The sequence below is a fragment of the Mesoplodon mirus genome (assembly GCF_964341445.2).
Source record: "Mesoplodon mirus genome assembly, chromosome: 4".
In the NCBI taxonomy this organism is placed as follows: domain Eukaryota; kingdom Metazoa; phylum Chordata; class Mammalia; order Artiodactyla; family Ziphiidae; genus Mesoplodon; species Mesoplodon mirus.
The window spans coordinates 176,397,459-176,425,389 of record NC_138979.1 but is presented as its reverse complement, the minus strand read 5'-3'; the positions used below and the strand labels follow the sequence as shown (position 1 = coordinate 176,425,389).

General features: G+C 36.4%; 1 protein-coding gene across 1 annotated transcript in view; it reads left to right on the top strand.

Annotated features, from left to right (window-relative positions):
- The first annotated feature begins 4,573 nt into the window (after window positions 1–4,573).
- Window positions 4,574–27,931, top strand: part of CATSPERB (cation channel sperm associated auxiliary subunit beta) — a 129,106-nt gene continuing 105,748 nt past the window's right edge. Inside the window, exons 1-5 of the mRNA XM_082618973.1 lie at window positions 4,574–4,779; window positions 5,101–5,179; window positions 16,097–16,185; window positions 18,292–18,432; window positions 22,863–22,923. Of these exons, the coding sequence (XP_082475099.1) occupies window positions 4,708–4,779; window positions 5,101–5,179; window positions 16,097–16,185; window positions 18,292–18,432; window positions 22,863–22,923 (442 nt within the window). The 5' untranslated portion in view covers window positions 4,574–4,707. The remainder of the gene's footprint in view (window positions 4,780–5,100; window positions 5,180–16,096; window positions 16,186–18,291; window positions 18,433–22,862; window positions 22,924–27,931) is intronic.

Genomic DNA, 27,931 nt, shown 5'->3' with positions numbered 1-27,931 from the left:
TGCAGGCTCTAGAGTGCAGGCTCGGTAGTTGTGGCGCATGGGCTTAGTTGCTTTGAGGCATGTGGGATCTTCCCAGACCAGGGCTTGAACCCACGTCCCCTGCATTGGCAGGTGGATTCTTAACTGCTTCTCCACCAGGGAAGTCCCAAACACTGCATTTTCTGGAAAGCAATTTTCCAACATATATCAAGAATCTTAAATATATTTATATCCTAAAGGAATATTTTTAAATGCAGGGAAAGATTTTTGTTCAGGATTATTCAGTTATACTATTCATAACAGGAAAACACTGGAAACAACTGAATGACTTATGTTTAAATAAATTGTAGTTATTTTAGATATATAATTGTAAATATTTTTTAAAGTTGAATTACATGAAAAAATGGTCAGAATAACAATGACTGAAAGCTATAGACTGAAGCTATATACAGAAGGATCCTACATGAAACACATAAATATGTAGGGAACAGATTGTAGAAATAGATTAAAGTGTTAATAGTGGTTATATCTGATTGTTGGTTTATGGGTAATTAATTTCTCTATACCTGTTTGTATTTTTTAGGTTTTGCACAATGAGAACTTTTATAGTCAGAGAAAAATTACAGAAAAAGTCCAAGTCATCCTTCCAATGAGCCCCTTTCCTTGTCCCCAAATTTCCTAACTAGATGCCCTGTGCCTGTCTTGTTTTCCAGGGAGAAGAACATTTTCATTCCACTGTTACAGATAAAAGCTCTGCTATGGGAGCTTTCCTTCAAATCAAAGTGTAATTCAACAATAACTGACTGAAAGCAGATCCTTACCCTTAATAGGGGAGGAACTGAGTCTTTATTGGGAGAGATATTTCGTTGAGTTTTGCACATTGTTGCAGGTTGAGGAGTAACTTTTTTCTTTCAGTTAAAGTCACCAGAAAAGGTGAGAGAAAGTTTTTCTTACATGGGCTCTTTAGGAATAGATAACCCAGATACCAGCTATCTTTCATGATATGGATATAAGCAGATTCTACATGGCCATGTGAAGGGACTTCTGAAGGAAAACATGAATGTAAAGCAGGTTTTATTATCATCATTTAAAAAATTATTAGCCTCTGTGACCTTCATGACTAGTTAGGGTGCTAAGTAAGAAAGGTTCAGTCTCAGCCCACTGGTCAACGGCAGCCTGAGTGGGTATAATCAACCCCACCAAGGACATTTACAAAAGAATGAACCTGAAGAACAGATTGGCATATCGTTTGGTCTTACTGATTCCCATGCCCAAGTAGCTCATTCCTATCTTTTTGCTTTGTGTATTTACTTTTCTTGCTTACCCTATCAATAAGGTCTTTATTCTTTTAAGTCCCACTCTTCCTTCAGGACACTGATGTGAACACAGAAAATGATCTTTGGTGCTCTTTGAAGAGGCAGTTAATTGGAAATTCCAACTGCCTGTCCTTTAGATTTTTCTAAGCATGCTTCCGTACTTGGTAGCAGCTGATTGGCTGTTACCAAAGTTAAGTGGACTACTAAACCAGTAAACTGTGAAAACTCAGCTCCCAGTTTTGGGTCTTCTTTCTCAGCCTGTATGGAAGAAAGCTTGGGAAAATATAAAAAAGAAAAGTGCAACTAGTTGGACATCCCACTAAGAAGGAATTACAGTAAGAAATAAGGGCCCTACTATAGTATGAATTTTCAGTGTAATCACTCTTCCATGATAATAGAGTAACTACAAATGAACCGGTAGGTTCCTCCTTTGGGACAATTCCCAATATTTATTTGATGCCAGAGAATAGAAAATACCCAGATACATGACCTATATCTGACCGTTACATGAAACTCATAAGCATGAAATGGGAATAATTAGTGGGGATAATTTGACTGTTAAGGATGCGTAGGAGAGTGTGATGAAGATAAAGAAGTTGCTTCAATGTATAAAGATATGGATTCAGAGCTAATATTTATCAAGTGCTTAGTTTGTGTAAAGTAGCTAGCTGTTAGATGTTTTAGTATATTATTCGTCTAATTCTCATAACAGCCCTGTGAAGTGTTATCCCTATTTTACTGAATAGAAAGTAAACTTGAAGAAGTTAAGTAACTTTCCAAAGATCAAACATCTCAGTGGGCAGAGCTGATCTTAGGCCAAAGTCTGTGCCTTTTCTCTAACCATGAGATAATTGTTGAAAGAAGGTAGTACCAAATTGAGAAAGTCATAATATTGAAGAAGGAGTATAATGAGACTACTGTATGTATGAAGCAGAATTATGGTGAACAAATTTAGCAGTTTTGGTGATAGGTCAAGTCTACTCAAGAATGTAGTGTGGAATAAGTTTTTAAATTTTCATTTTGTGGCATCTTTTTATGCTGACTAGATCAATTCAATCAGGAGACCGTGGTTCTAAGCCCAACTCTGTAACTAGCTAGTAATGGACTTTGGACATGTTACTTAATGTCTCATATGTCAACTCTAAAGTAAAGTACATTTCATCTCTAAATTTTAAAAAAACTTATATATATAATTATATATATAGGCTATAAATATGAATTTATATATATGGGCTGAATTATTAGAGTAAGGGAATGTGCAGCTAGCACAAAGCCATGGAGAGTTCAAAGATCACTCCTTGGCTGTCTTGCCCATAAATATGCTCTCTGGGGTTTCCTTTCCTTAATGAAAGCATTTAAAAGCCTTTCAAATTGAGTTTTTAGTTCTTGACTCAAAGACAGATACAGTCAAATCCACTTAAATGAAATTAGAGATCTTCTTATATTTACTTGAGAGAACTGAATTGGAACAACTTTGAAGATAGCTTATTAAGAGGTCATCCAAACTGGGGTCCTGGAATATAATACATTTCACACATATTTCAGGGATGAGGAAAGCTTATGGGTTCTAATAATGCTGTTATGTCATTTAATTTAAATGTTTAGCAAAATAATACAAGATTTTCCTGGTAAGGGCACTATTTTCAAAGTTTGTCTCTGGTAACTTCTCCATTTAATGTTAAATTCATTCTTATACCAAAAATAATATTGAGCATAGCACTGTGCAGATGTAATTTTGATGGACCATTTATTTCCTCTTACCTTGTGAAAACAAGTTGTTTTCTTAGATGACTAAAAAATGCACTTAAAAAACAATTCTCCCCTAACCATGTGATAAGGGTGAGGAATTCAAAATCCAACAAATGTTGAGCTTTCTACTGTCAGTTAAATGTATTGAATCAAGCAAATCAATTTTGAGAGAAGAAAAACATCAGTTAAATTTAATTTACTCAGCAGTTGTCAGGAACCCCAAAGGATCTGGATTTTACTCTTCCTGTAGCTGGCGAGTCAGTCTTACTGTTTCTTGGGTGCTGGCAAAAGATACAGACTCCTGGGTCAGAGATGTAGGACTTTATCACCCACAGCAAAAGCATTAGTCACTGTCAACATCATGCTCACTCCAGTTCCCCATGTCCCCTTCCTCCCTCCCTCCTCCCACCCTAGTCCCATGGAGTCTCATGCTGTATTAGTTTACTAGGGCTAACAAGGTACTACACACTGAGTGTCTCACAGCTCTGGAGTTTAGAAATCTGAGATTATCCCGAACCTGGATTTGGGTCGGTTTCCCTGATGTGCAGCAAAGCCAGTCTGACACCGGGTTGTGGTGAAGGAAAGTAAGTTTATTGCAGGGTGCCAAGAAAGGAGAATATGCAGCTAGTACTCAAAAGACCTGAACTCCCTGATGGCTTTCAGGGAAGGGTTTTTAAAGGCACCGTTAGGGATGTGGGTTGCAGGGTGCCTGATCAGTTCGTGGACATTCTTCTGATTGATTAGCAGTGAGGTAACAGGGTGATGTTTCCAGAGTCAGTATCATCAACTTTCTGTTCCCAGTTGGTCTGGGGTCTACGCACTTGTGGTCAGCTGTTTCCATCTGGTGGGAGTCTAGTTTCTGTAAAAACAACTTAGGAATGTGCTTCAGACATTATTATCTATGTCCTTCATGGACGAACTAAAGGTCCTGTGACTCTGCTATATGGCTGATCTTTTGTTTAAATTGTTACCAGTTTACTTTCCTGGCCCAACAGTTATTCTTTATTATTATATGTTCACATTTTCCTAATCATTAACTCTTTAGCCAGCCCTTTGAGACTCGGGAGAAACCTGAAGACGTCAGGAGAAACCTCTTTTACTTCAAGAGATGCGGGGCACAGAGAGTCCTGAACGAAGTGAGAGGGTACCAAAGGGTCCTGCTCAGTTTCAACATCAAGATGTTAGCAGAGCTAGTTCCCTCTGAGAGCCACGAGGGAAGGATCTGTTCCAGGCCTTTCTCCTTGGCTTATAAACGGCTGCCTTCTCCCTGTGTCTTCATATCATCTTCTACCTGTACAAGAGTGTGTCCAAATTTTGCCTTCTTATAAAGACACCAATTATACTGGATTAGGGCCTACCCTAATGATTTAATTTTAACTTAATTACTTCTGTAAAGACCCTATCTCCAAATATGACCACATTCTGATATACTGGGGGTTAGGACTTCAGCATATGAATTTGGGAGGGGGGAACAATTCAGCCCATGACGGATGCTTGCTAACACACATAGTGGTGTGCATTACAGGAGAAGAACACGGAGTTGGGAGATTCACCATGGAAACAAGCCTGTGCTTGTCCAGAGTATGTTACCTTATGCCTCAAGGTTGCTTGCTGCAAACACAACTCTGAGAAAAGGGCCTTGCATTCCTGGCACACAGCAAGGATGTGCAGGGATGCTCAGGACTCACATGGATTGTCTCTCCCAAGAGCAATGCTGTCACAGTCTAAGATCAAGGTACAACTGTACCATCCTGAGTCTTTATCAAGTCAGGTTGTGTTTTACACAGATGTAGAATTGATCATGCCTTTCTAACAGTTGCAGAAAACCCTGAGCCACAGCTCTTTAGTTTGCAATAATTATATTTATAAATATCTTTGGTACCAGTTAAGAAGTAAGTGTAGAGCTTAGTCAATTGTCTGCTTTTGTCACATAATGAGAAATATTTTTAATTCAAAGAAGAGATGATTTCTTTACTATGCCATTGTTTATAGCAAAAGGAACTAAAAAATATCTTCAGAGTAATTGAATGGAAATAATTCTTTTTTCTTCCAACAGATGGAATTGTCACTTTTATATGTTATGATTTTACTTTTGAACATTTTTGATTTTTCATCAGGAATAACATATAATAAAGGTAAGTTTCAGACTCTTTTTACTCTCTAAAATAGAGAATATCTTCTCAAGACTTCCCCTTTATATCCCTTCCTCACTAATAGTTAAAATATTTTTCTTTTAGTACTTCTTCTTTACCTTATATTCCAGTTTTTCCCAGGTATTATCTATTGTACTCTGGTCCAGAGGTTTCTAATAATATCATTGTGTACATCGGGACTTTTCTTTTGTTATAGTATTTCATTACTTATAAGTCATAGAATATTTAAATTTTAAGGAACATTTTATATTTGCAAAACTTGAATTATTTGGATAGATCTTTTTGATTTTTCCTCCATGAATGGTTGCATGTAGGATGAATTGTAAACTGAATTATAGGCTAATAGACTGAGAATTTTCTGAAATTAATACATGGATTAAATTGCCCAATAGGACTTTCATGGTGTAAAACTTTGCAAAAGGAATAAGACAAATCCACCTCCATTTGCGCAGATTCTATAGGCTCTGTAGTATCCTGAACTGGATCTACCAGAACATAGTCGATGGTCAAAAAATTGTTGACTGAGTGGATGGAGAGACTCAGGCTCTCTTCTACACATGGGTGTGTTGCAGAATTGGGTGAGTTCTAGGATGAACCAGTTCTAGTTCCTATATTCCACTAGAGAATATATTACACAAGTATGGACATAACCAAAGATTGGATAGTCACCGGCAAACTTATGAGATTTCAGAGAAGGGAGAATGTACTTCCAACTGGGGCAGGGGATGGAGTGAGTCAGAGGAAACACTGTATGAAAGATATCAATCCATATTTGTCCCCCAAATGTCTGTACATGCATGGGGAAGAGCATCCTACAAAGACAACATCAGGTAAGCGATGAATAAAGTCGTAGAGGTAGGCAACCACAGAACATGATGGGAGCAGTAAATAGTTCATTCTGACTTGAATGAAAGAATAGAAGAAGTAAAATATTTTGGAAAGATAGGAAACTGTCTTATATTATAGAGGTACTTGAGTGCCAAGCTAAGGAATTTGGGCTTTAGTCAATATTCATTGGAAAGTCATTTAAGATGACTGGGTAGAGGAATAACATCTCAAAGCTACAGTTTAGGAAGATTAATATGGCAGCAATATGTAAAGTAGATTGGTGGAGGGAAAGTTGGGAGGCAGAGAGAACAGACAGAAGACCATGACAGTAGTTTACACCAGACCTTCAGTCATGAAGTCAGTTTTTTGGTCATGCATTGCATCAGTTGAAAAAAAGAAAAAGTGTAAGCTTGGTTCTCCAATATTCTCTATTTATTCTTAAATTATGTACTTGTACTACTGTACTAATATATTGTGTACCTTGTAAACCTACACAAAACCCAGAAATTAAAAAGGGATAAAAAAGGATGAAATAATCTTTTAAAATTATTATAAGGTATACTGATCAACATCATAAAATTCTTTGAAATTTTAAGATTTTTGGTGAGAAAATGTGATGTAAATATACTTTTTTAAATCTTGGAGTCAAAGTTTATAGAGATTTGAAGATCTGGCTCTAATTCAATTTATTTTGGTATTTGACTTTAATTAGCTATTATATTAAAAATATATCTCACAAATTTTTGTATATCTAAATGGGATAAATGCATGTTGGCTTAATGAATAAAATATGATACTCATTTTTCAATCCCATCTATCAACTTTGTAAAGGTTTTTATTGAAAAAATTTTAGTAAGCTTCCAGCTTTCTGTATGTCAATCAACTTTTCCATTTTAAGCAAATAGTTCCAAACTTCATTGAAATTCATTTGAAATATTTAAATCAAGTAAAAAAAATTTCCATTTTCGGGGCTTCCCTGGTGGCACAGTGGTTGAGAGTCCGCCTGCCGATGCAGGGGACACGGGTTCGTGCCCCAGTCCGGGAGGATCCCACATGCCACGGAGCGGCTGGGCCCGTGAGCCATGGCTGCTGAGCCTGCGCGTCCGGAGCCTATGCTCCACAACAGGAGAGGCCACAACAGTGAGAGGCCCCCATACCGTGAAAAAAAAAAATTCCATTTTCAAGTTTCTAAAGTATTGCAGATATGACAGTTATTATAGATGATATATTTATGAGATATCCAGTAACAAAATCACATACTAATGTAAACATTTCCAGCTGCCTATATTCAAAATGCTCTCTCCACAGCATGCATTTTTTAAGGTATTTAATTTAATGTTCATTGTTCAAATGAACCTTCAGTTTGGAAGGCCAGACTGAGTCCTGATTTACTTTTTGAAACTGTCTGTCAGCATATTCCTGACAGCCATTTGTCATTTCAGAAAGATGAATGGAAATCAAAAGAGCTGGAGTAGAAATTCTCATATCAGAAAAAATAGACTTTAAAATAAAGACTATTACAAGAGACAAAGAAGGACACTACATAATGATCAGGAGATCAATCCAAGAAGAAGATATAACAATTGTAAATATTTATGGACCCAGCATAGGAGCACCTCAATACATAAGGCAAATGCTAACAGGCATAAAAGGGGAAATTGACAGTAACACAATAATAGTAGGGGCCTATAACACCCCACCTTCACCAATGGACAGATCAACCAAAATGAAAATGAATAAGGAAACACAAACTTTAAATGATACATTAAACAAGGTGGACTAAAAACAAACAAAACAAACAAACAAAAAAACCCAAGATGGACTTAATTGATACTTATAGGACAATCCATCCAAAAACAACAGAATACACTTACTTCTGAAGTGCTCATGGAACATTCTCCAGGATAGATCATATATTGGGTGACGAATCAAGCCTTGGTAAATTTAAGAAAAATGAAATCATATCAAGTATCTTTCCCGACCACAATGCTATGAGACTAGATATCAATTACAGGAAAACATCTGTAAAAAATACAGACACATGGAGGCTAAACAATATGCTACTAAATAATCAAGAGATCACTGAAGAAATCAAAGAAGAAATCAAAAGATACCTAGAAACAAATGACAATGAAAACACGACGGCCCAAAACCTATGGGATGAAACAAAAAAGCACTTCTAAGAGGGAAGTTTAGAGCAATACAATCCTACCTCAAGAAACAAGAAACATCTAAAGTAAACAAACTAACCTTATACCTAAAGCAATTAGAGAAAGAAGAACAAAAAAACCCCAAAGTTAGTAGAAGGAAAGAAGTCATAAAGATCAGATCAGAAATAAATGAAAAAGAAATGAAGGAAATGATAGAAAAGATCAGTAAACTAAAAGCTGGTTCTTTGAGAAGATAAACAAAATTGATAAACCATTAGCCAGACTCATCAAGAAAAAAAGGGAGAAGACTCAAATCAACAGAATTAGAAATGACAAAGGAGAAGTAACAACTGACACTACAGAAATACAAAGGATCATTAGAGATTACTACAAGCAAGTATTTGCCAGTAAAATGGACAACCTGGAAGAAATGGACAAATTCTCAGAAAAGCACAACCTTCTGAGAATGAACCAGGAAGAAATAGAAAATATGAACAGACCAATCACAAGCACTGAAATTGAAACTGTGATTAAAAACCTTCCAACAAACAAAAGCCCAGGACCAGATGGATTCACAGGTGAATTCTATCAAACATTTAGAGAAGAGCTAACACCTATACTTCTCAAACTCTTCCAAAATATAGCAGAGGGAGGAACACTCCCAAATTCATTCTACTCATCTATTCATTCATTCTATCCATCACCCTGATACCAAAACCAGACAGAGATGTTACAAAAAAAGAAAACGATAGGCCAATATCACGGATGAACATAGATGCAAAACTCTTCAACAAAATACTAGCAAACAGAATCCAACAGCACATTAAAAGAATCATACACTATGATCAAGTGGGGTTTATCCCAGGAATGCAAGGATTCTTCAATATATGCAAATTAATCAATGTGATGTACCATATTAACAAACTGAAGGATCAAAACCGTATGATCATCTCAATAGATGCAGAAAAAGCTTTTGACAAAAGTCAACACCCATTTATGATAAAAAAAATCTCCAGAAAGTAGGAATAGAGGGAACTTACCTCAATATAATAAAGGCCATAAATGACAAACACACAGCCAACATCATTCTCAATGGTGAAAAACTGAAACTATTTCCTGTAAGATCAGGCACAGGACAAGGTTGCCAACTCTCACCACTCTTATTCAACATAGTTTTGGAAGATTTAGCCACAGCAATCAGAGAAGAAAAAGAAATAGAAGGAATCCAAATCAGAAAAGAAGAAGTAAAAATGTCACTGTTTGCAGATGACATGATACTACACATAGAGAATCCTAAAGATGCCACCAGAAAACTATTAGAGCTAATCAATGAATTTGGTAAAGTAGCAGGATGCAAAATTAATGCACAGAAATCTCTTGCATTCCTATACACTACTAATGAAAAATCTGAAAGAGAAATTAAGGAAACACTCCCATTTACCATTGCAACAAAAAGAATAAAATATCTAGGAATAAACCTACCTCGGGAGACAAAAGACCTGTATGCAGAAAATTATAAGACACTGATGAAAGAAATTAAAGATGATACAAACAGATGGAGAGATATACCATGTTCTTGGATTGGAAGAATCAACATTGTGGAAATGACTGTACTACCCAAAGTAATCTACAGATTCAATGCAATCCCTGTCAAACTACCAATGGCATTTTTCACAAAACTAGAACAAAAAATTTCACAATTTGTATGGAAACACAAAAGACCCCAAATAGCCAAAGCAATCCTGAGAAAGAAAGATGGAGCTGGAGGATTCATGCTCCCTGACTTCAGACTATACTACAAAGCTACAGTAATCAAGACAGTATGGTACTGGCACAAAAACAGATACATAGATCAATGGAACAGGATAGAAAGCCCAGAGATACACCCACGCACTTATGGTCACCTTATTTTTGATAAAGGAGGCAAGTATATACAATAGAGAAAAGACAGCCTCTTCAATAAGTGGTGCTGGGAAAACTGGACAGCTACATGTAAAAGAATGAAGTTAGAATACTCCCTAACACCACACACAAAAATAAACTCAAAACTGATTAAAGACCTAAATGGAAGCCCAGACAGTATAAAACTCTTAGAAGAAAACATAGGCAGAACACTCTATGACATAAATCACAGCAAGATCCTTTTTGAGCCATCTCCTAGAGAAATGGAAATAAAAACAAAAATAAACAAATGGGACCTAATGAAACTTAAAAGTTTTGGCACAGCAAAGGAAACCGTAAACAAGACCAAAGGACAACCCTCAGAATGGGAGAAAATATTTGCAAATGAAGCAACTGACAAAGGATTAATCTCCAAAATATACAAGCAGCTCATGCAGCTCAATATCCAGAAAACAAACAACCCAATCCAAAAATGGGCAGAAGACCTAAATCGACACTTTTCCAAAGAAGATATGCAGATTGCCAACAAACACATGAAAGGATGTTCAACATCACTAATCATTAGAGAAATACAAATCAAAACTACAATGAGGTATCCCCTCACACCAGTCAGAATGGCCATCATCAAAAACTCTACAAACAATAAATGCTGGAGAGGGTATGGAGAAAAGGGAACCCTGTTGCACTGTTGGTTGGAACGTAAATTGATACAGCCACTATGGAGAACAGTATGGAGGTTCCTTAAAAAACTAAAAAGAGAAATACCACATGACGTAGCAATCCCACTACTGGGCATATACCCTGAGAAAACCTTAATTCAAAAAGAGCCATGTACCACAATGTTCACTGCAGCTCTATTTACAGTAGCCAGGACATGGAAGCAACCTAAGTGTCCATTGACAGATGAATGGATAAAGAAGATGTGGCACATATATACAATGGAATATTACTGTCAATGGAATATAGTCTGTCATACAGTGGAGTGAACGAAGTCAGAAACACAGATACCGTATGCTAACACATATATATGGAATCTAAAAAAAAAAAAAGTTCTGAAGAACCTAGGGGCTGGACAGGAATAAAGATACAGACGTAGAGGATGTACTTGAGGACATGGGGAGGGGGAAGGGTAAGCTGAGATGAAGTGAGAGAGTGACATTGACATATATACACTACCAAATATAAAATAGATAGCTAGTGGGAAGCAGCCGCATAGCACAGGGAGATCAGCTTGGTGCTTTGTGACCAACTAGAGGGCTGGGATAGGGAGGGTGCGAGGGAGATGCAAGAGGGAGGGGATACAGGCATATATGTATAGGTATAGCTGATTCACTTTGTTATACAACAGCAACTAATGCAACAATGTAAGGCAATTATACTCCAATAAAGATGTTAAAAAAAAAGGCAGAAAATTTTAAACACTTAAAAAAAAGTAATATAGGGCTTCCCTGGTGGCGCAGTGGTTGAGAGTCCACCTGCCGATGCAGGGGACATGGGTTTGTGTCCCAGTCTGGAAGATCCCACATGCTGCAGAGCGACTAGGCCCGTGAGCCATGGCCACTGAGCCTGTGTGTCCGGAGCCTGTGCTCCGCAACAGGAGAGGCCACAACAGTGAGAGGCCCTCGTACCACAAAAAAAAAAAAAAAAAAAAAAAGTAATATAAAAACATCCCTAACTCATCTTTAGACAGTTTTTTAAAAAGTACTTTGCCATTGTTTACCACAAAAACCCATGTTTGTTACAAAAGATGTTTGTAGTCACCCTTCATCTAGCCTTACCTCTGATGTCCTTCAGTACTTTTGCAGCATCTGGCTTCAACTTCATTGTGCCAAAGAAAACCAGTGCTGGACAATATTTAAAGCTGTAAAACTACAATTTATTCAGGGACTATTGCAATTGAGGAAAAAAGACCTCAGTATAGAACTAGTCTCAATTCCAAATACAACATAGGCAAGTGGGAATTTATAGCCGAGGAGCAGGTTCATTGTGGGGGAAATTGTGTCTTTGGATGGAAAATTACTAAGAGGAGACATCAAGAGTAGGGAGGATTCTTGCTCAGCTAACCAAACAGTATTCTTGCTGAGGGCAGGCCAGCATGACCATGTGGGTGGATGGTAGGGGATGAGGAATTTGAGTAGATATTGGGAGTGGTTAGATATCAAGGATGGGGGGGTTTCCCTTGGTGGTGCAGTGGTTAAGAATCCACCTGCCAATGCAGGGGACACGGGTTCGAGCCCTGGTCTGGGAAGATCCCACATGCTGCGGAACAGCTAAGCCTGTGCTCCACAACTACTGAGCCTGTGCTCTAGAGCCTGTGAGCCACAACTACTGAAGCCTGCAACAAAAGAAGCCACCACAATGAGAAGCTTGCACACGGCAACGAGGAGTAGCCCCTGCTCACTGCAACTAGAGAAACCCCGTGTGCAGCAACAAAAGACCCAATGCAGCCACAATAAATAAATAAATATATAAATAAATAAATTTTAAACAAAGGATGGGGGGGTTTCTCTCTAAGGTGACTTAGCAGGATTCTTGTGAAAATAGCTATGCAGGTCTAGCAAGGGATAGGGCCTATCCTCTTCATCAAATCAGGTCCTGCCTTTTTCCAAGAAGGAGTCTGAATTTATACCCCAGATTAGAGGAATACATATGACATTGATGAGTGGTCCCATCACAGCCTCTTTCCTCAAACTCAAGATAAGGAGAAGGGATAGAGGATTCTGGGAAGATGGCAGAGTGAGAAGCACAAGAACTCTGCCTCCCCAACTGGACAACAACTGCACTGGCCGAATCTGTCTGATATAACTTTTTTGGAACTCTGGAGTCTGCTGAAGGCTTACAACTTCTAGGGGAAGGCTTGGACAGTAAGCTGCAGTTAATTTCAGTCATTGTCACATTGTCTTATCACAGTAGAAACTACCCATCCCCCACCCTCAGCCTCATGGCATGCAGCTGTGCACGTGTTCCTGGAGTAGTCACACACAGCTTGCAGAAGCTAGGGTGGGCAAAAAGGACCCTGTCTTCCAAATATTGAGGATCTGTACTCTGATTGCTGCTTCTGATCACAGAGGTGCAGACAAAGAGGCAGGCAGCCATTGTTGTTGTACCTCCCCTCATTGTTGCAAACTCCTCTCCCTCAGCTGAACAGATTTTCAAGGGACCTAAAGGGCCAGTGCCCTTTTTACCCCCTTTTTCATTTTTCATTTTTTTCCTCTTTGGGAGCCAGACATTAAAGACTATCAAACAAAAACAAAAACAAAAAAATCTGCATTTAAGGGGATAAATTACAAAATGACAACACATGCCCAGGGAAAAATGACACAGGCTCATAAAAGACCTAAGAAGACCTTAAATTTACACCTGCAGTTGATCCTTGATACAGAGACAGCCTACAACAATTTTTTTAAAACCCGGAAGACAAAAACAGTAACAAAAAAAAGCAAATCCTGGGGAATGAGGAGAATCTAATTTCCAGAGTTACCACACTATTAGATTCAACTGTCCAGTTTTCAACAGAAAATTATAAGACATACAAAGAAACAGGAAAGTATGGCCCATTAAAGGAAAAAAATAAATCACCAGAAATTATCCTGAAAAAAGATTGGATGGCAGATCTACTAGACAAAGACTTTAAAACAACCATGTTAAAGTTGCTCCCAAAACCAAAGAAGATGTGGAGAAGGTCAAGAAAACAATGTATGAGCAAAATGGAAGTATCAATAGAGAAATAGAAAACCTGAAACGAAACCAAGAAGAAATGCAGGGGCTGAAAAGTACAATAACTGAAATGAAAAACTCACTAGAGGGATTCAAAGGCAGATTTAAGCAGGCAGAAGAAAAAAGTCAGCAACTTGAAGATAAGACAATTGTAATTATCAAGTCTCAGGAACAGAAAGAAAAAAGGTTGAAGAAAAGTGTAGAGTGTAAGAGACCTCTGGGAAACCATCAAGTGGACCAACACACACACTGTGAGAGTAATAGCAGAAGAGAGAGAGAAAGGTCAGGGAGACTATTTGAAGAAATAATGGCTAAAAACTTCCTAAATTTGATGAAAGGCATAAATATGTTTAATATATATATATATATCCATGAAGCTAAGCAAACTCCAAGTCAGATGAACTGACAGAGACCTACACCAAGACACATTATAATCAAACTTTCAGAAGCCAAAGATAAAGAGAGAATCTTGAAAGCAGCAAGAGAGAGGTGAATAACCACACACAAAGAATCCTCAATTAGATAATAAGCAAATTTCTCATCAGAAACTTTGGAGTCCAGAAGGCAGTGGACTGATATATTCAAATTGCTAAAAGAGGGCTTCCCTGGTGGTGCAGTGGTTGAGAGTCCGCCTGCCAATGCAGGGGACATGGGTTCGTGCCGCAGTCCGGGAAGATCCCACATGCCACGGAGCGGCTGGGCCCATGAGCCATGGCCGCTGAGCCTGCGCGTCCGGAGCCTGTGCTCCGCAATGGGAGAGGCCACAACAGTGAGAGGCCCGCGTACCGCAAAAAAAAAAAAGAAAAAAAATTGCTAAAAGAAAAACCAGTCAGCCAAGAATCCTATATCTGGGAAAACTATCCTCAAGAGTGAGGAAGAAATTAAGGCATTCCCAGATAAACAAAAGCTGAGGGAGTTTGTTACCACTGGATTTGCCATGTAAAAAATGCTCAAGGGAGTCCTGCAAGGGGAAATGAAAGGACACTAGACAGTTACTTGAAGCCATAGGGAGAAATAAAGGTAAATATGTGGGTAATTATATTGTAACAATGGACTGTAACTCCACTTTTTATATTCTACATGATTTAAGAGACTAATACATCTAAAGGAAAAAATTATTAGTGCAAAAGTTACTGTCATTGTAATTTTGGTTTGTAACTCCAAATCTTGTTTTCTACATAAATTAAGAGACCAATGCATTCAAAAGAATTATTAGTTCATGTTTTGGGGGCACACAATATTTAAAGGTATAATTTTATGATATCAACAACTGAAAGGGGTGGGGATGGAGCTTTAAAGGAGCAGAGTTTTTCTATGTTACTGGAGTTAGGCTGCTATAAATTCAAATTAGGGTAGTATATCATTAGGATGTTAAATGTAATCCCCATGGTAATCACAAAGGACATAGCTATAAAATATACATGAAAGGAATTTACATGTTTCACTACAAAAAGAAAATCAACTAAATACAAAAGAAGGCAGTAGTGCAGGAATGAAGGAAAAAAATGTTATAAGGTATATAGAAAACTAATAGCAAAATGATAGAAGCAAGTCTCTCCTTATCAGTAATCACTTTAACTACAAATGGATTAAATTTCCCAATCAAAACTGGGAGACTGGCAGAATGGGTAAAAACACATGATCAAAACAAAAACAAAAACAAATAATCACACATGATCCAAATCTGTGCTGTCTATGAGAGACTCTGTTTTATTTTATTTTATTTGGCCATGCCACAGCATGCTGGATCTTAGTTCCCTGACCAGGGAGCAAACCCATGCCCCCTGCAGTGGAAGCGCAGAGTCCTAACCACTGGACTGCCAGGGAATTCCCAGAGAGACTCACTTTAGAACAAGATAAGAAGGAGGGATCTTCCTCCCAACACTCCCACCCTTTGGGGAGAGGAGTCACCTTCATATCAGTAGCTCTCTATCAAAACATAAATTCACTCTCCAATCTCCAACTTCTATCCCTTTTATATGTTCACCAAGGTTGAGGAGTTTAAGAGTGAAGAACTGGTTTTTGGCCACCTCTGAAAATTTGTATCATAGCCTAGCACATGTTACATTTTATTTTAGTGCTCAGTCAAACCTTTCTTTTTAGTGTCCTGATATTGTATCTTTAAAATGAAAAAATAAAGTGGAAGATTTAAACTTTATCTAGAGTGATATGAATTTAAAATATACAATTATAATTCTTATACTTTAAAAAATATTTTCTGTTTAAAAAATATGGTTCTTTTAATGTAAATTCTTCATTAGTGACCTAAAAAAATATATATATATATGTTTGTATTATTTAGGTGATACGGAGAAACGCTTTGCTTGTGCTAGCGAAGGGTTCCCCCAAAAGAATGAAATAATCAAGTTGTATCTTTCCTCTGATGACTTGGTAAGGTCCACTAATAGCATATGCTACAACCCCTCCTATTCCTTTTAAGTGCATAGGTGAAACCAGTAGCACTGTACTCTTTTCAAATACCTTCTACTATTTTCAGACTTGGGGAGGTGAAATTTGATATAAATAATCCTTTCTATCCTTTCTATTTCATTCCACTTGGATCAAGTGAAATATTTCATTTAGCCATTGAACACCCTGGGTGGTTTGCTTTTTTTTATGGTTCTGATCTGTCCATCTGAAGTTTGACAGATGTAGCCTGTTAGCGAAAGAACGTTACCTCACAAGACCTTGGGAAAGAATCTTTCCCTTTTATAACAAGTACCACATTGCAGGTGTCATTTTGGGTAGGGGATTATTTGACTCCTTTGATTCAAATAATGACAAACTTTTAAAAAACACAACAAAATAAGATGTACTGTTAAGATAGTCATGCAGCAAATGCTAACAAAAACATAAATTAATAAAAATTGCACAGATTGTCTAAAAATCTATGATAAATATAACAAAATGAAGAACAACACCCCATGAGGACAAATACATTTATCCTAAAGTCTGTTTTGACTTACTTCCCGGTTCCTTCTTAATATGGTAAATGTATATTTAGTTTTTTATTTACAACTATTGTGAAGTGCAAGCCCTTTGAGTCACACGTGTCTTTCCTACTTGTGATTAAATATTATGGAAAAGGAATGGGCTCTAGAGGAAGAGAGACCTACAGAGCTGGGGTCAAATTTTGGTTCTGCCATATATGGTATGTGTGCCCTAGGACAGGTTACCTAACCTCTCTGATCCTCAGTTTTGTCCTTTTGAAAGGGAAGTATAATCTACTTTTTGGATAGTTGTGATGTGGTAGTTCTAGAAGAAGTATTAGTAGAAATAATAGCTAGCATTTATAAAGTATTTGTCAGGCATTTTTCAAAATGTTTTATGTTCATTATGACATTTAATCTTCTGTAAGATAAGTACTGTAGGGGAGTACTGAACCTCCCCTCTTAGGTTCAGTGGCTGGAGCCTGTAAAACAAACTGACAAAAGACAGATTAAGCAGGAGATAAAAATGAAGTTTGGGAATTCCCTGGCAGTCCAGTGGTTAGGACTCAGCACTTTCACTGCCGTGACCCAGGTTGAGTCCCTGGTCTGAGAACTAAGATCCTGCAAGCCTCATGGCACAGCCAAAAAAAAAACCCCTAAAAAACAAAAGCAACCAACCAACAAAACAAAAAAAAAGCAGAGTTTATTTACACATGCAATGCACATACCCATGGGAGAACTCAACGATGAGTAACTCAAAGGGATCCTTAGAATTGGGAGCTTATATAATATCTTAACAAAGTGCAATAAATTGTGGAGAAGTTTAAGACAAAGGAAAAGGGTTTGGGTTTATCTTCCTGCTAAGCCCCATTAGAAAATAAGTTCCATTAGGTCAGGGATTTTTGCCTGTTTGGTTCAGTTCTGTTTCACCAGCACCTATAACACTGCCTGATTCATGCTAAGGGGTCAGTAAATATCTTTGGAATGAATATGTTTCCCCACTTTATAGATAGGGAAACTGAAATTCAGATAGGTAACTTGCCCAGAGTGATCTTAACGACTAGGAGAACTAAGTGAAATGAAGCTCTTCTTATCCATATTGGCTTTCAGGGAAATCCACCATTTGTGATTGCTACCTTTTCATATACCTTCTCAAAACTGGGAAATATTCAATAAAAATGCAGTAAAATGAGTTTTGCTTTACACATTTGCTGTTTTATTTAGACACAAAATAATGATTTTAATAAAATAGGAATTTCTACATGTGATAGCATGTGACTTTGAGTCTATGTTTGTTAAACATAATAACCCTATGACCATTTCTATGAAAGAAAAGATTATTATAGGATGAATTGAAACCTATGATGACACTAGCATAATAGGCTGATGGGTTCTGAAAGTGTACTTTTCAAAATAGATTTTTTTCCAAGTTAAAGACTGTAATTACTAGAGATAGCAATCTTCAGCAGCATCTACTTTTCATAGATTTCTCCTCACTTTCAAATTAATGTAAAATATGCTTCTCTCCATCAAATTGTCACTACTTGTTTTTTTCTCTTTCCTAAAGAAAATCCAGTGTTTTTTCCAATCTGAAATTGAGCTTACTTCAAAGGAATTTCTAAGCGTGTTCACATCAGGAGGACTTGCTCCAAGCTTGGGAATCATAAATAGTACATATACGGGCATCTTTCACTTTAATTTAACTTTGGTAATTACATTTTATTTTATTCTGTGGTATGTTATTAACAAGAAGAATACTCTTCCTTTTAGCATGTGTTTTTAAAAAAAGCTAGTCCAGTAATATGACATCTGTATGTGGTTTAAACCCAATAATACATTGTTATACTTTTTACTTTAAAGTCATTTTTTAAAGAAATTAAGAGAAGAAAAGAAAAAGATTCATGTGGGGTTTTTTTTTTTTACTTTTTATTCACATATTTACTATTTCCACTGCTCCTCATTATTTCTGTAGGCATAACTTGCCATCCAGTGTCATATTTCTTCAGCATAAAGAACTTTTAGCATTTCTTACAGTGCAGGTCTGCTGGCAATTAATTCTCAGGAAGATTTTTCCCCTTGAAAATGTCTTTATTTCACCTTTTTGTGTGTGTGGGGGTAACAACTTCATTAAGATATAATTTACATACCATACAATTTGTCTATTTAAAGTGTACAATTAAATGGTTTTTAGTATATTCATAGAGTGCAACCATCACTACTATCTAATTTTAGAACACTTTCATCACTTCCAAAAGACAACCCATACCCATTGACAATCACTCCACATTCTACCTTCTACTCCCTGGTCTTAAGCAACCACTAATCTACTTTCTGTCTCTGTAGATTTGCTTATTCTGAACATTTCATGTAAATGAAGTCATATAATATGCAGTCTTTTGTGACTGGCTTCTTTCAGTCAGAATAATGTTTTTAAGGTTCATCCATGTGATAGCATGTATCAGTACTTCATTTCTTTTTATTGCCAAATAATATCCCACTGTTTTGGTACCATATTTTGTTTATCCATTCATCAGTTGATGAACATTTGGGTTTTTTCCACTTTCTGGCTATTATGAATAATGCTGCTACGAACTTTTGTGTACAGTTTTTGTGTGGAAATTTTGATTTTTTATTTCTCTTCTGTATATAACTAGAAAATGGAATTGTTAGGTCATAGGGTAACTCTATATTTAACTTTTTGAGGAACTGCCAGACTGTTTTCCACAGTGGTTGGACTCTTTTACATACCCATCATCAGTGTATTTGGGTTCAAATTTCCACATTCTCACCAACACTTGTTATTTTCTGTTTTTTGTTTTGTTTTGTTTTGTTTTGTTTTGTTATAGCCAGCCCACTGGGTGTGAAGTGATATCTCATTACATTTTGATTTGCATTTCCCTGATGATTAATGATGTTGAGCATCTTTTCATTGCTCAACAGTGTTTATTGGCCATTTGAATATCTTCTTTGTGAAGATATCTATATAGATTATTAACTGGGTTGTCTTTTTATTGTTGAGTTGTAAAAGTTCTTTATACATTCTCAATATTGTCAAGTCCCTTATCAGACAAATGACTTGCAAATATTTTCTTCCATTCTATGGGTTGATTTTTTATTTTCATGATACTGTCTTTTGATGCACAAAAATGTTTTTGATGAAGTCTTAGGTATCTATTTTTTCTTTTGTTGCTTATTCTTTTGGTGTCATAAATAGGAAACCATTGCCTAATCCAGAGTAATGGAGATTTACCCCTATGTTTTCTTCTGAGAGGTTCATAGTTTTACCTTTTACCTTTAGGTCTTTGATATATTTTGAGTTGAATTTTGTGTGTGGTGTGGGGTAGGGGGGGTCCACATTCATTATTTTGTATGTGGATATCTAGCTATCCTAGCACCATCTGTTGAAAATACTATTACTGTTTCCCTACTGAATTGTTTTGGCACTTTTGCTGAAAATCAATCAACTCTAAATGTGAGGGTTTCTTTCTGGATTCTCAAATCTATTGCTTTGATCTATACATCTACCCTTATTCCAGTACCATGTTGTTTTGTTACTGCTGCTTTGTAGTAAGTTTTGAAATTGAGAAGGATGTATCCTCCAACTTTGTTCTTCTTTTACAAGATTGTTTTTGCTAGTCTCCACATAAATTTCACTAGTTTCCATATGAATTTTAGGATAAACTTGTCAATTTTACAAAAAAGCCAGCTGCAATTCTAATAGGGATTGTGTTGCATCTGTAGATCAGTTTTGGGAGTATCACCATTTTAATAATCTTCCAATCCATGAATATGGGTTGTCTTTCCATTTATTTACATTTTCTTGAATTTCTTTCAACAATTTTTTGTAGTTTTCAGAGTATAAGTTTCGCACTTCTTTATTTTATTTTATTTTATTTTATTTTATTTTTGTGGTACGTGGGCCTCTCACTGTTGTGGCCTCTCCCATTACGGAGCACAGGCTCCAGATGCACAGGCTCAGTGGCCATGGCTCACGGGCCTAGCCACTCCGCGGCATGTGGGATCCTCTCAGACCGGGGCACAAACCCGTGTCCCCTGCATCGGCAGGCGGACTCTCAACCATTGCACCACCAGGGAAGCCCTGCACTTCTTTTGGTAAATTTATTTCTAATATTTTATTCTTTTTGATGCTGTTGTAAAGAGAATTGCTTTCTTATTCTCATTTCCAGAGTGTTCTTTGCAAGTGTATACAAAATACAATTAGTTTTTGTATATTTATCTTATATTCTGAACTTGCTGAACTCATTTATAAATTCTAGTAGTTTTTTAGTGGTCACCTTAATTTTTGAATGATTATTTTGTCAGATATAGAATTGCTGGGTGACTTCATTTGCTTTCAGCATTTTAAATATGTCATTCTGCATTTTGAATATGTCACCTGATACCATTGTTTCTGAATGAGAAGTCAGCTATTAATTTTATTATTGTCCCCTGTATGTAATGTGTTATTTTTCTCTGGGTGCTTTTAAGATGTTCTCTTTGTATTTACCCTGACTGGTTCTCTTGGCTACTTGGATTGAATTTGGAAAGTCTTCAGCCATTATTTCTCCAAAGAAATGTTCTACCCCTTTCTCTGTCTCTTTGCCTGCCTGGGACTCCAATTACGCACATTTTGGAACACGTTTTATTGACCCACAGATCTCTACAGCTCCATTTATTTTTCTTTAATCATTTTCCGCCTTTTTCAAATTGAATAATTTCAATTGTTATATATCTAAGTTCACTTATTCATTCTTTCTTTTTTTAAATAAATTTATTTATTTTATTTATTTATTTTTGGCTGCATTGGGTCTTTGTTGCTGTGTGCAGGCTTTCTCTGGTTGCAGCAAGCAGGGGCTACTCTTCGTTGCGGTGCATGGGCTTCTCACTGTGGTGGCTTCTCTTGTTGCAGAGCATGGGCTCTAGGCACGCAGGCTTCAGTAGTTGTGGCATCCAGGCTCAGTAGTTGTGGCGCATGGGCTCTAGAGCACAGGCTCAGTAGCTGTGGTGCACAGGCTTAGTTGCTCCACGGCGTGTGGGATCTTCCCGAACCAGGGCTTGAACCTGTGTCCCCTGCATTGGCAGGCAGATTCTTAACCACTGTGCTACTAGGGAAGCCCTAAGTTCACTTATTCTTTCTTTTGCCATCTCCAATCTATTGAACTCATCTAGTAAATATTTTATTTCAGTTATACTTTTCAGCCTCACTATTTCCATTCGGTTTTATTGTTGTATTTTTCATTTCGGTGCTGGATTTCCTATCCATTCCCTCATTAACACATTTTCCCTAAATCTGTTTACATATTTGTAATAGCTGCCTTGAAGTCTTCATCTGTATCTGAACTCATTCTGAGTCAGTTTATGGTTTATCTTCTTTTCCCTGAATATCAGTTACATGTTCTTGTTTCTTTCCATGTCTTGTCATTTTGGGGAGAAAAGTGGACATTGAAGATAATAAACTGTAACAACTCTGGATTCTGCTATTTTCTTATAAGAATTTGCTGAGGTTTTTGTTGATGGTGGTCTAAAAGGCTATTAATTGCCCTGGCACAAATTGCAAAATGTCTTACCTATGGTTTCAGCAGCTGATATCTCTGCTCAGTTCTACTAACTTCCACTGCTGACTTTTTTTTTTTTTCACATGGCCTTCTGAGGATCTCCCCTGCACTTGTGTTGCCCAAGGATAAGGAAAGAGTTTATATTTAACTCTTAGATCATTATTTTTAAAGTTCCCTTGTGCCTGCGATTTTCCTCTTACATTCCTAAATTTTCTGTCAGCAGCAGGTTCTGTCCTCTGACACATCAAGCCAGTAATGCTTCAGCTTTGTGCTGTCTGAGCTTGGCTGTATGATATTCCATTTTGTGGCTATATTCTTACATACAACTGATGAATACTTTAGTTATTTCCAATCTTGTACTATCACAAACAATGATGAAAAATATCCTTGAACACATTTCATTTCACACATATGTGAGTATAATGCAGGATAAATTCCCAAGAGTGAAATTGCTGGGTAAAGGACATATACATTGGATGTCTTTGTTTAATTTTAGTTTTTAAAATATAGGGTAGAATATGCCAAAATAAGTGTTGCTATTAACATTGTAAAACACTGTTTTCTGATGTCTTCTTTGTTCAAGGTCAGTGATCGAGTTTATTGGTTGATTGATATTCCCAGAGAAAACATTACAAAAAATACAGGTAAGAATTATCTGAATTCACTATTTTACACATGGGTCTGGATTGCCAAATTTACCAAATAAAAACCATTTATTATGTTAAAAAATTATGTTATTTCATGTTAATGTCTCCTGTGGTATTTGGGACATATATACTTACTAAAAACTAGTGATTCATCTGAAATTCAAATTTAACTGGGCTTCCTGTATTTTACCTGGCAGTTATATTTTAGATAGATGGCTCTGACATACATAGCATTTATACTATTCTTTAGTTAAAGTAAACTCATTTTCTAGAACTTGAAATTCATAGTATTGAGAAAGTCAGGTACCAATTAATTTTAATGAAATGGAATCATTAATTTTAAAATGTAATATGTAGTGTATTAGTTTACCATTGGGTCTACTATTAAATGCTATGTGGCAGCCTAGTTTATATACTACTGTAAATACCAAGAAGGAAAGAGCAGGAAAGTCAAATTCCAGAAGGAGTGAGTATTGAGCTAGTGGACTGAGCTAGTAGATCTTCAGGCATGAGATACAGACCCACAGTTTAAAAATGATAAAGGGTATATTATTCTAATATGGTAGGTGCAAGAAATAGAAACCATCCTGACCACACTAAAGGAAAAAGACTAAATTTCTTTTTGTTGTGGAACCCAAAGACAACAATGAAGCCAGATTATAAGAAGGAATTAGAAATAAGAAATGGAGACCCATCAAGAACCCAGGGAATATTTTCACCCTGTTTCTCTTATCTGTATTTTCTGTACATCTATATTTATTTTTCCTTTTATGCAGACTAGTTTCCTAAAGCTGCCTCACTGCTGTCAAAGTTTTATATATATTTCCTAGGGGCCAGCCCAATTCCAGATTCCCAGGAGAGTATCTTCAATTGGCCTAGAATTGATCCTGCACCCACTTGTGTGCCAACCAAATGTAGCAGGTGATGAGGAACTGGGACAGTGAGATGGTGGGATCATACAGGCAAACCCCTCTAAGTATGGGAAAGTTAAAGGACGAACCAAATTGTGTGTCCTACAGAGTAAACGGCAGGGGGAAAGCAAGAATAAGGCAGAATGGATAGAAAAGACTCTATATAAGGAAGCATCAAAGATAAAAACTGCAAAAGAAGCCCCAGTATTATAACAGCTAACATGGATTATATCACTATTTTTATCCTTTATTTATCTCAATTTTTTCAAATTAATCTATCAGAACTTTTTGTGATTTTTGCTCAAGGAATTCATCCTGAAAATTGTACTCCTTTAAAAAAAAGGGGGGGAGTACAGTCTAATGATGGATTGTTCTAGCTGCTTGCCTAATATTGACATTAGTTTGACAATCGAGGAAGTGAAGATCACTTGTTATTTTCACTTCTTCTATTTATAAAATTTAGTTTCAGAAATTCATTGATTCTAAGATCACCCAGGCAAGAACAAAGGTGATCTGAAAACTTAAATATTTTATGGCAAGAGACCAAATGATCTCTGCCTATCTTGACACAACTTCTGGATTGAGTAAAAAGAAATATATTTGAGCTTATAATGTAATAGAAAGGAATGGTCTAATGTTAGTAATATGCTAGAAATCATGAAAGAAAATCTTCAGGGGGAAGGAGACCATATTTGCTCATTCACTTTTTACTCCTTAATCATATCTTATTTGCTGCCATGCCATGAATTTGAGTATTATGTATCTGTAAAATCTTGGGAAGGGTAGTTTACATAACATCAAGAGCAAAGGTAGCAAAATAATCATCATAGTAGTAGTAGAACTTGCCGGTAGCATTTACTGAATTCTTATATTTTCAGCACGACTCTAAACACTTTACCTAACTAAATTCATTTATTACTCCATATGTGTTAGTTAATATTGTTAGCTCCATTTTCGAATGATTTAACTGAGGCCGATGGAGCCATATGGAGATTTGGTGATAGCTAGAAAGTGGTGAAGGCAGTTTGAAGTTTGAACTGCCTAGAACTGTTGAAGGTAAAAAGAGTCCCTCCTTAATTTATACTTCACAATTTGTTCTTTTTTCATTTTAAAATAAGGTATAATTTACATTCAGTAAAATATACCCTTTTTAGTGCCTAGCTCTATAAGTTTTCACAGATGTATACAATTGTGTAATCATGAATCGAGATTTAGAACAATTCCATCATCCAATAAAATTACCCCACCAGTAGTCAACTCTCTGTCTTCTGAGCCCCAGGAACCACGGATCTGTTTTCTGTTCCTATTGTTTTGTTTATTCCAGAGCCATATAAATGGAATCATCAAATATGTAGTCTTTTGAGTCTGGCTACTTTCACTTAGCGTAATTTATTTGAGATTCACTATGTTGTAGTTTTTTCTATTTTCTTACTCGGTAAGAAAATTACTGGGTAAGAAAATACATCCATACATCCACTGTATGGATGTACCATAGTTTATTTTGTTGCAGGACGTTTGGATTTTTTCAGTTTTTGGTAATTATGAATAAAGCTGATATAGGCATTCTCATACAGATTCTTGTGGTGAACACACATTTTTGTTGCATTTGGCTAATACCAGATAGTAGGATTACTGTGTCATATGGTAAGTGTAAGTTTAACTGTATTAGAAATTATCAAACTATTTTCCAAAGTAGCAGTATCATTTTGCATTCTCACCACCAGGTTATCTGCATCCACGCCAGCACTTAGTATATATAAGTGTGTGTGTATGTTTGTATACATGTATACATATACATTTATACATATATGTATATTTATACAATATGTATATATGTATACTTGTATATAAATATATTTAAATATGTATAAATATGTATGTATTTAATTTAGCCATTCTAATAGGTGTAGAGTGATATTTAATTATGGTTTTAATTTGCATTTCCCTAATAACTAATGACAATGAACAACCTTTTTTGTGCTTATTTGCCATTTGGTGAATTATCTATTCAAATCTTTTGCAAGTTCATTGTACGTTCTGGATACAACTCCTTTATCAGATATATGATTTATACATATTTTCTCCCAGTCTATGGCTTGTATTTTTAATCTCTTAAGAATGTCCTTTGTAGATTAGAGTTTTTAATTTTGACGAAGTCTAATTTATCAGTTTTTTATTTTATGGATTGTACTTTTGGCATCATACCTAAGAAATCTTTGCCTAACCACAAAAAATTCTCCTATATTTACTTCTAGAAGTTTATGGTTCTAAGTTTTGTATTTAAGCCTATGACGGAATTTAAGTTAGCTTTTGTACATTATATGTACTGAGGGTAATTTGGGGGAAATATGGATATCTAATTATTCCACCACCTTTGTTGTAAAAGCTATTTTGTGTCCACTGAGTTGCTATTTCTAGGCTCTCTATCCTTTACCAATGTCACACTTGATTACTTTAGCTTTATAAATAATAAGCTTATAATGAGTAATATTAACCCTTCAACTTTGATCTTCTTTTTCTTTTGTTCTTTTAGTTCTTTTGTCTCTCCATGTAAATTTTACAATCCATTTGCTTAGTTCTACAAAAAATTCTGCTGTGATTTTTTTATCTCAATTAGAATTGCATTGAATCTATAGATTAGTTTAGGGGGAACTGACATCTTAACAACATTGAGTCTTCCAATCCATGGACACTGTATATCTCTCCATTTATTTACATCTCCTCTGATTTATTTCATCAGGGTTTTGTCGTTTTCAGCATAGAGATCTTGCATATACTTTAAGAAATTTATATCTAAGTATTTCATGGGTTTGGTGTTACTTTAAATGGTTATTTTTAATATTTTAATTTCCAGTTCATTAATAATATGTAAATATGTAATTGATTTTTGTAGATTGACCTTATATCTTGCAACTTTGTTAAATTCACTTATTAGTTCTAGTAGTTTTTTGTATATTCTTTGGTATTTTCTACATGGGTAAACATCCATCTAGAAATAGAGATAATTTTATATATTTCTTCCATTCTAATATTCATTTTATTTATTTATATATGTATTTACTTACATACTTACTTGTTTATCTTTGCCTTATTGTGCTGGTGGGATCTCCAGTACAATGTTGAATAGGAATGGTGAGAGAGGACATCTCTGCCTTGTTTCCAACTTTAGGGAGAGAATATTCAGCCTTTCCTCATTAAGTATGATGTTATCTGTAAGTATTTTGCAGATGCCCTTTATCAGGTTAAGGAAGTTCCCTTCTATTCTTAGTTTGCTGAGTTCAAGAGTTGGTGTTGAATTCTGTTAAATGCTCTTTCTGATTATAAGGATTATAAGGATTTTCTTCTTTCATCCCATGATATGAAGAATTCCATTGATTCGTTTTTGAATTCTCAACCAGCCTTGCAAATCCTAGGATAAACAACTCTTAGTTACAATGCATTATCCTTTTTGTGTATTGCTGGACTCATTTGGCTAGTGGGTTCTTGGGGTTATCAGTCTGGAGTTTTATTTTCTTGTAATACCTTTATCTCGTTTCGGTATCTGGTAATGCTGTCTTTATCAAATGAGTTGCTTAGCTGCTGCTGCTGATGAGAACGCTGCGGGCGGTGCTCAGCTTTAAGCTGAAAACCAAGGGCGCACAGGGCTTTGGGCAGGAGTTGAGGGAGCCCAGCACAGGTGATACCAGACTTGAGTTCATACTGAGCTTAAGAAACTTTAGAATCTTCATCGCCCTGGGGAACCTTCCATGAGCCCCACAGGATCCTGCTGTTGGCTCTTGAGCCCCAGACATGCGCTCAGACACCAAGTCTCCATTCCTCTGTTCCCTATGAGTTCAAGAGTGTTTTTGACGGGAAAGCCAAGCCAGTGACCTTATCAGAAAACCCAGGCTCGTCGTGTATGGGAAAACATTTGCCAAGATGCACATGGTTTTCCAGCCACATCACTGTTTTCCTTTCAAAGGTATTTCCACTTTGATTTCTGAACTGAAATGCTGTCTATAAGGAGTATCAGGAGGGCTTGTGTAGGGGGCTGATAACACTGCATTCTCCATAGACAAAAAAGGACTTATCTAGATCATTTTTATCGTATTGGA